This window comes from Carcharhinus amblyrhynchos, chromosome 25 (assembly GCF_965287045.1).
Source record: "Carcharhinus amblyrhynchos chromosome 25, sCarAmb.v2.hapA, whole genome shotgun sequence".
NCBI lineage: Eukaryota > Metazoa > Chordata > Chondrichthyes > Carcharhiniformes > Carcharhinidae > Carcharhinus > Carcharhinus amblyrhynchos.
The window spans coordinates 45,945,158-45,954,810 of record NC_137348.1 but is presented as its reverse complement, the minus strand read 5'-3'; the positions used below and the strand labels follow the sequence as shown (position 1 = coordinate 45,954,810).

Genomic DNA, 9,653 nt, shown 5'->3' with positions numbered 1-9,653 from the left:
AATTCCAATTCATATTGCTCATATTCCAATAACTCCACCTGATGGTTATCGTTAATGTCATTAAGTATGTCTCTCTCTGTCTCTTTCTGTCTTTCTCTGTGTCATTCTCTGTCACTCTTTCCCTGCGTCTCTCTGTGCCTTTGCCTCTCTCTATGTTGTTGGTTAGGAAGAAGAAGGAGGCTTATGTTCGGATGAGGCTTGAGGGCTCGGGTAGTGCAGTAGAAAGCTTTAGATTGGCTAGGAGGGAGTTGAAGAGGGAGTTAAGAAGGGCTAGAAGAGGGCATGAGATGACTTTGGCTGATAGGATTAAGGAGAATCCTAAGGCGTTCTATAGGTATGTCAAGAACAGAAGGTTGGTCAGGGCAAGATTAGGGCCAGTTACAGACAGTAGGGGGAAGTTGTGTGTGGAACCGGAAGAGATTGGAGAGGCATTGAACCATTATTTCTCTTCGGTGTTCACGCAGGACGATATGAATGTAGCTGAGGAGGTCACTGGGGTGAAGGGGTGTAAAATAGAAAGTATTGTAGTTGATACAGAGGATGTGTTGGATATTCTAGATGGGTTGAAAATAGATAAGTCCCCTGGTCCAGACGGGATTTACCCTAGGATTCTATGGGAGGCAAGAGAGGTGATTGCAGAGCCACTGGCTCTGATCTTCAGGTCGTCGTTGGTCTCTGGTATAGTACCGGAAGATTGGAGGACAGCGAATGTTGTCCCATTGTTTAAGAAGGGGAGCAGAGACTTCCCTGGGAATTATAGACCAGTGAGTCTTACTTCTGTAGTGGGCAAGGTTTTAGAAAGAATTATTAGGGATAGGATTTATAGTTATTTGGAGAGTAATGAATTGATTAGAGATAGTCAGCATGGTTTTGTAGCGGGTAGTTCGTGCCTTACTAACCTTATTGAGTTCTTTGAGAAGGTGACCAAAGAGGTGGATAGGGGTAAGGCAGTAGATGTGGTATATATGGATTTTAGTAAGGCGTTTGATAAGGTTCACCATGGTATGCTTCTGCAGAAAATGCAGATGTATGGGATTGGTGGTAATTTAGGTACTTGGATCAGGAATTGGTTAGCAGATAGGAGACAGAGGGTGGTGGTTGATGGTAATTATTCATCATGGAGTTCGGTTACGAGTGGTGTGCCTCAGGGATCTGTTTTGGGGCCACTGCTGTTTGTAATCTTTATTAATGATCTGGATGAGGGTATAGTTGGGTGGATTAGTAAGTTTGCTGATGACACCAAAGTCGGAGGTGTGGTAGATTGTGAGGAAGGGTGTCGAAGTTTGCAGGGTGACTTGGACAGGTTGCAGAGCTGGGCCGCGAGGTGGCGGATGGAGTTTAATGCGGAGAAGTGTGAGGTAATCCATTTCGGTAGGAATAACAGATGTGTTGAGTATAGGGCTAACGGGAGGACTTTGAATAGAGTGGAGGAGCAGAGGGATCTAGGTGTATGTGTACATAGATCCCTGAAAGTTGGGAATCAAGTAGATAAGGTTGTTAAGAAGGCGTACGGTGTCTTGGTTTTTAGGAGTCGCAGCGTCATGTTGCAACTGTACACAACTCTGGTGCGGCCGCACTTGGAGTACTGTGTGCAGTTCTGGTCCCCACATTACAGGAAGGATGTGGAGGCTTTGGAGAGGGTGCAGAGGAGGTTTACCAGGATGTTGCCTGGTATGCAGGGGAGGTCCTATGAGGAGAGACTGAGGGATTTGGGGTTGTTTTCACTGGAAAGAAGGCGGCTAAGAGGGGATCTTATAGAAACATATAAGATGATTAGAGGTTTAGATAGGGTGGATGGTGATAGCCTGTTTCCTCGGATGGAGAAATCTAGCACAAGGGGGTATGGCTTTAAATTAAGGGGGGGTAGCTATAGGACGGATGTCAGGGGCAGGTTCTTTACCCAGAGGGTGGTGAGGGACTGGAATGCCCTGCCTGCTGCAGTTGTAAATGCGCCTAGTTTGGGGGCGTTTAAGAGATTGGTGGATAGGTTTATGGACGAAAAGGGATTGGTTTAGATTAGTGGGTCAATGTTTTTTTTTAAAAATAAGACTGGTCGGCGCAACATTGTGGGCCGAAGGGCCTGTTCCGCGCTGTAATGTTCTATGTTCTATGTTTCTCTTTCCATCTCTCTGCCTCTCCCTCTGTCTCCCCCTCTCTACCCTCTTCCTCTGTGCCTCCTGCCCCCTCTCAGTCTCTCTCTCTCTCCTCCCATTTCATCTCAATGTCCCTTTCCCTCTCTATCTCTGTCTCCCTTTTACTTACTTGTTAGTCTGTTCCCCTCTCTCTCTCTCTCTCTCTCTACCTCATCCTGTCTTTTGCTCTCGCTGTGTCCATTGTACTCTTTCAGTCTCACTCTTCCCCATTCATTCACATTCTCTGTCTTTGTATCTCTGTTTCTGTCTCTGGCTAATTCCCTCTACCTCACATTTTGTCTCCTGTTACCTCTTCATCTCCCTCTCCTTTTCTTACTACATCTTCCTCTGTCTCTCTTTCTCATTCTGAATATCTCCCTCACTACTTTCCCCACTTTTACCCCTGTCTCTTTCGCTTTGTGAGAGTCTCTCTCTGTCTCTGTTATTTCTGTCTGTCTCTCTCCCTGTCTGTTTCTTTACCTGTACCTGTTAGGAACTCTTTCAAACTCCTTTGCTCTCCATGTCTTTGTATAATTTCCTTGCTCTCTCTCAATTTCTTTCTCTTTATCACTCCCATGATTGCCATCACTTTCTTCTTTCTCTCTCTCTCTATTTATCTACCTGTCACTCTTTCTGTCTCTGTGAGGCTGTTTAGTGATTTACAGTTTGAATGTCCAATAGGAAGAGTCAGGTGTCTTGTGGTTGTAGTTTCCTCTCAGGGGGAAATGAGTTGAAGAATTGCAGTAAGGGGATATTTCAGTAAATTTTTTAGCTGCTGCCTGAAGTGAGTTTGCGTCACAGCATAAATGGCAGTATTTGTGCAGCAACTCAAGAGTTGCAGCATGAAAGCCAATTCCATAACAAAATAATCTAACCATATCGACTGGAAGCCCAAATAATACATTCGACTCCACATAGAATAAACCATTAATGCCAACCATAAGAGAATGAAATTGGCTGAGATAACAAACAGCAAAATGATGGATTTTCTGCGACTCTCCATCTCTGGATCTCTGGGATTCTCCCCACTGCTGTGAGCCCGGAGTCTCCTGCGGGCTTTGTTGCTCACTAAAATGTGTCTGACGGTGACAACATTGAGCAGCAGAATCAGAAAGAATGGGACAGTCGGGGTTAGAATACGGTGGAGGAACTCAATTGTCACCCAGACTGGAGATTGCATAACACCCTCTTTGGCAACGCAAAACCAGGGAGCGTTCTCCAGCCAATATACATTTGAAAACATAAAATACCAGAAAATGTTCTTTAAACAGCTCAGCACCGTCACTGTTCCCAGAACCACAGTCGCCGATTTCTCAGTGCAATATTTACTTTTCAGCTTGGGGCAGCAAATGGCCACAAATCGATCAAAGGTGAAAGTGACGGTGAACCAGACAGAACAGTCAGTGGCTGCATAAAGCAGGACGGCGTGGATGTTACACAGGGGGAGCGAGTGCAGGAAAAAGAACTGTTGCCAATAAAGAATGGGAATGTGTCTCAATATCAGGTCGAGGATAATGACCAGCAGATCCCCCACTGACATGGCCACCAGGTAACGAGTGACACATTTGGACAGACCACAGTTTCTGCTCACCAGGGTCACAATTGTGATTATGTTCACTGTCAGGAAGGAAATAAAGAATAAAATTAGACACGATTCAGGGGAAGAAGTTACCATTTAGACTGAGGGTGGAATTAAAATTTTAGAAAAACACATCCATGTCCTGGGGTTTGGTTTCTGCCTCTGCAATGGGCCCTGAACTTCTTAACCCACAGATCGTAATAATTAAGGAGAGGCAACAACACCTACTCTACAGTCATCATCAACAGAGCTGCCCCACAAGGCTGTGTCCTCAGCCCCTTACAGACAGAACAGTCAGTGGCTGCAGAAAGCAGGACAGCGTGGATGTTACACAGGGGGACTGGGCCCTGAAAGGTTGGAAAGTCCTAATACACTAATGACTTTGTGGCCAAATCCCCATCGAACTCGATTACCAAGTTTTCTGATGACTCCACTGCAGTGGGTCAGACCTCAAACAACAATGAGACAGAAAATAGGGAAAAGATAGAGAATCGTGAGCTGGTGAGATGAGAAAATCTCTTCCTCAATGTCAACAAAGCAGAGAGTCATCGACTTCCAGAAGCAGAGTGGAGAACGTGCTCCTGTTTTCATCAATGGGATGAATTTGAAATGTCGAGATTGCCCAAGTTTTTAGCAGTGCAGAACACCAACAACCTGTCCTGCTTCCTCCATGATGACCTTGTCATTAAGAAAACTTTCCAACTAGTCTACTTTCTCAGAAGTCTAGGACATTTGAAATGTCAGCTATGATTCTCACCAACTTTTACAGATGACCCATAGGAAACATTCTTTCTGGTTGTATCACAGTTTGGTATTTCTCCTGCTCTGTCCAAGACCGCAAGGAACTACAAAGCTTCGTGAGCGGAGCCCAGTCCATCTCTCAAACCAACCTTCCACCCATTGACACTAACCTTTTCTGCTGCCTCAGAAAAGCAGCCAGCCTAATTACACCATAAGAACATAAGAAATAGGAGCAGGAGTCGGCCATCTAGCCCTTCGAGCCTGCCCCGCCATTCAATAAGATCATGGCTGATCTGTCGTGGCTCAGTTCCACTTTCCCACCCTCTCCCCATAACCCTTAATCCCCTCTCTTATCAAAAACCCATCAACCCGCTTCTTAAATATATTTAGCGAGGCAGCCTCCACCACTTCAACGGGCAGAGAATTCCAGAGATTCACCACCCTTTGAGTGAAGAAGTTCCTCCTCAACTCCGTTCTAAACCACCCCCCCTTTATCTTGAGGCTGTGCCCCCTAGTCCTACTGTCTTTTTTGAGCGGGAAGAGTCTCTCCACCTCTATCCTATCCATCCCATTCATCATCTTATACGTCTCAATGAGATCTCCCCTCATTCTTCTAAACTCCAACGAATACAAGCCTAGTTTATTCAGCCTCTCCTCATAGCTCAACCCCCTCAACTCCAGTATCAGCCTAGTAAACCTCCTCTGCACTCCCTCCAAGGCCAAAATATCCTTGCATAAGTACGGCGCCCAAAACTGCACACAGTACTCCAGCTGCGGCCTCACCAATGCCCTATACAGCTGCAGCAAGACCTCCCTACTTTTATATTCAATCCCCCTCGCTATGAAGGCCAGATCCCATTCGTCATCCTGACCACCTGCTGCACATGCAAGCTGGGTTTTTGCGACTCATGCACAAGGACCCCGAGGTCCCTCTGCACCATCGCCTGCTGCAGCTTTTTGTCCCGTAAGTAATAGTCCTTCCTACCATTATTCCTACCAAAGTGGACCACCTCACACTTGCCAACATTAAATTCCATTTGCCATTTCCTGGCCCATTCGCCCAGCCTATCTAGATCCTTCTGCAGACTCTCCACACCCTCCGCACAATTTGCCGTTCCACCAATCTTGGTGTCATCAGCAAATTTCGACACCCTACACTCGGTTCCCTCCTCCAGATCATCTATATAAATGGTAAATAGCTGAGGCCCCAGCACCGACCCCTGGGGCACTCCACTAGTCACCAACCGCCAATCCGAATAGCACCCATTGACCCCCACTCTCTGCCTCCTATTTGACAACCAATCCCCTATCCACGCTAACACCCTACCCCCAACTCCATGTCCCTCGACCTTCTGCAATAACCTCATGCACACGGACATTGGCTCTTCCACCTTGTTCCGTTGGAGAGGAAATAAAAATTTGGTGGACATGTACCAACTGAATCACTGAATCTCTACAGTACAGAAGTAGACCATTCAACCCATTGAATCTGCACTGATAACAATCCCACCCAGGTCCTACCCCCAAAGTACCATATATTTACCCTGCTAATCCCTTAAATATATACATCTGGGGACGCTAATGGACAATTTAGCATGGCCAATCAACCTAACCTGCATGACAATGGGAAGAAACCGGAGCATCCGGAGGAAAGCCACGCTGTCACGGGGAGAATGTGCAAATTCCATACAGACAGTGATCCAAGCGGGAATCAAACTCAGATCACTGGAGTTGTGAGGCGGCAGTGCGAAACATTGTGCCATCATGCTGCTGACTCAAGAACAGCTTCTTCTCTGCCGCCATCAGACATTTGAATGGACCCACATCGCATTTCTTATGTTCTATGTTCCGATGTTCTTATTAAATTGATGCCTCATAGAAAAGCTTCTTGTTGTATCAGAGCTCCGTACGCCTCCTGCTCTGTCCAAGAGTGCAAGGAACTTCTAAGCTTTGTGAATGGAGCCCAGTCCATCTCTCAAACTAACCTCCCTCCCATTGACTCTGTCTACAGTTCCTGATGCCTCGGAAAAGCAGCTAGTATAATGAAGGGCCCCACGCACCCCAGACATAAACTCTTCCAAATTGTTCCACTCATTAAAAGATAATCTACATCCTCGCTTTGACTGCAGCATTACATTCGGCAATCTTTGCATAGCACTCAAGAAATAATACTTTTCACTGCACACGAATACATGTGACAATAATAAACCAAATTAATTAAATTCAAATCAAATCAGTCTTTCACATCTCAAGCTGGAACGATGTGCCTTACCAAAGAACTTACACAGATTGGTGATGTACTGCTCTGATCGAGGCTCAGTGTGGGCATTAGGGAGCTGAGAGGAACTGCACTCCTCAGAGTGGATCCTCTCCAGGGAAACATCACACGTTCTTCTAACAGAATCTCAACAGTAATATGTGCGAATGGAGCTGGTTTCAAAGTTTAAAAACAAGCTTCACTGGTGATGATGGAATCCCAGGGATTGAACCAGGGTCCCTGATACTATGAGGCAGCAGTGCTAACCACTGTACTGCCACCCTACAAGGTGTCCTGGAGATATCCAAGATCATGCCCAAGACACCATCATCACCATAGCCTTGGTAGGGAAATGATTGGAAAACAATCTGAGGGTCAGAATTCATCTCCACTTCGAGAGGTAAGGATTTATAAACAACAGTCAGCGTGGCTTTGCCAGGGAGAGATCATATCTAACAATTTGCTGGAATATATTGAGGAGGTGTCTGGGTGAGTAGATGAGGGAAGTGCAGGTGATGGAATCTACGTGGACTTTAGATAAGCTTTTGCTTATCTCAATTTTGCGTGGGAGACTGAACGAGGAAGTAACAGCTAATGGAATCCGGGCAATTTGGTAAATTACATTCAAAATTGGCTGAGTAGTAGGACACAGAGGGTCCTGTTCAAATGTTGCTTTTGTGATTGCAAACCCTATCCAATTGGTTTCCACAGGGATTGATTCTGGGTCCCTTGCTATTTGTAGTGCACATCGATGGCCTACACATGAATGTGTGAGACATGGTCAGTAAATCTGTAGATGATACAAAAATTTGTGGTGTGGTAAATATTGAGGAGGAATCTGTTAGATTTCAGGAATCATTGGAGTGGCAGGGGGACCAACTTCATTAACCAACTGCTTGCAGACTGGCAGGGGGCCCCCTTCTCCCACCATCAATCACATGCAGACTGGCATTTTGCCAGCCTCCCTACAGAATCAGCCCACTTCCTGACGGCCAAGCTGCCTTCAGGTCCCGTCGCACCCATTGGCCCCACTACCTTCAGGCTCCACTCCTGTAGACCCCCGGCAGGTTGGCACTGCCCAGTGGGCTCCTACCTTTGCCCTAGAGCTTGCCTGTTGATGGCCTTTGGTTCCACCAGCAGGTCATCATGACTCATCCACATACGTGTGGAGCAGCTGTTTACCTCACTGGACACAACCTCTCCCAGTGAGGCTGCAAAGGCAAGTGTGTCGTACAATTCCATCCCAGGCTCACTACATTTATTTGACTTTGTTTGAAAATAAATTTAAATAATTTATTCAGCCTCTCGCTAGAAATGGACAGGATGCTCAGTCCGCCGGTGAGGTCACAAGAGGCGAATTCAGCCTTGGACCTGAATTCTCGGCTGTCGTGTAATTTTACTGCTCACCCCATCATCAATGGACAGGAAGTAGCTGTAAACCCATCCCCCCTCCCGTGTGTGTGTGTGTGAGAGAGCACCGTGTTCCTGAGTGTTCCTAATAGTGTGTTGTTCTGGAATGATGCAACAATTTTGGTTATTCTTGAATTTGTGTCTGAGTGACAGTAAGTGCTTTAATCTGATTGCTTCCAACAGTAAGTATGTGTATTTATATCGGTGTGTCTGGGTGTGTCTGTGTATTTGTGTTCCGATGACTCTTGGAGAGTTTATGGTCACACAGGGGATGGCATTGTTGCCTCATCACACCAGTGGCCCTGGTTCAATTCCAGGCTTGGCCACTGTCTGTGCAGAGTCTGCACATTCTCCCTGTGTCTGCCTGGGTTTTCTCCAGGTGCTCCGGTTTCTTCCTACACTCTGAAATTTGTGCTGGGTTGGTGCATTGTCAATGCTAATTCTCCCTCATTGTACCTGAAAAGGTCTTGGAGTGTTGTGAAGAGGGGATTTTTATGTAACTTCATTGAAGTGTTAATCCAAACCTTGTTACAGTACTGAATACACCTCACACTAACAAAACATGTTCTCTCTGTGTGAAATCGTGCTCTGCACACATGACCAGTAAAATGGATTATGCAGCCTGGGTGTGTGATTAGCAGCGAACTGGTGTTATATATAGAGGGTAAAAAGGATTCTGTCTCAATACTTTTCTCACAAAGGAATAATGTTTAAGATCACATGTTGATGGAAAGTCACAGAACACAAAAGACATCCTAGCCCATAGACCCTGAGACAATTGTTAGTTGCTGGAAGAATTAATAACTGGATACAGAAATTCAAACAAAACAACAAGAGCAGCAAACGGAGTACAGTAAACGACAAGGAAATCAACTCAGTTAAACAGCCTTTCTAGAATTAGGAACTGGACACAGGGGACGGAACTTTACAGCCTCGCTCTTCCCAAAGCTGCAAAATCCCACCCTTGATCAACAGACATTCCCTTCTCTGGCCCTCGCCTGCTCTGATTCACATAGCGGTCAGGCCGGATGAATTCCAGCCAGGGACATACCTGGAATGCCCACAACAGCAAGGAGGGGATAGTAAAAGCATTGAATCACGTGCAGTAGATATTCAATCCGATCAGCTGATGGGATCCACCAAACTTCTGCAGTAAACCAATAAATCCACCAGGATAAATCCCTGTCCTCGGTTGGAACATTCCGGTTCATTGTTCCCAGATTCTAACCCAGTGTTGAAACATTCCGACCTGTTGTTCCCAGTTTCTGATCTCTCCTCTCTCCCTCTCTCTCTACAGCCGCTGATCTCTGTTAGTGTTGGCGTTGTCGCTCCAATGGGACAACACATTGAATGGAATTCCTTATTATTGGAAGTGGGAAAACCCTCCAGGCACACTAATCAGATCCATGGAGACTCACATCAATTCCAGTCACTAAACAAACAGCTTCACTTAACCCCCTTCAATCCAACACTTTTTTTACTAAATTAGAACATTTACAACCTATATGGAGTGTTGTGGTTCAGGGAAATATGG

The 9,653-nt window shown here is 45.9% G+C and overlaps 1 protein-coding gene across 1 annotated transcript; it reads right to left on the bottom strand.

Moving 5' to 3' along the window:
- Window positions 1–2,847: 2,847 nt before the first annotated feature.
- On the bottom strand, window positions 2,848–7,951 carry LOC145358310 (putative G-protein coupled receptor 139). The gene is made up of 3 exons (XM_080212223.1): window positions 7,803–7,951; window positions 6,737–6,819; window positions 2,848–3,749 (listed from the first exon to the last, which is right to left on the bottom strand). Exons 1-3 carry the CDS (start codon window positions 7,949–7,951, stop codon window positions 2,848–2,850), a joined length of 1,134 nt encoding a protein of 377 aa, XP_080068349.1.
- Between the last annotated feature and the right edge of the window lie 1,702 nt (window positions 7,952–9,653).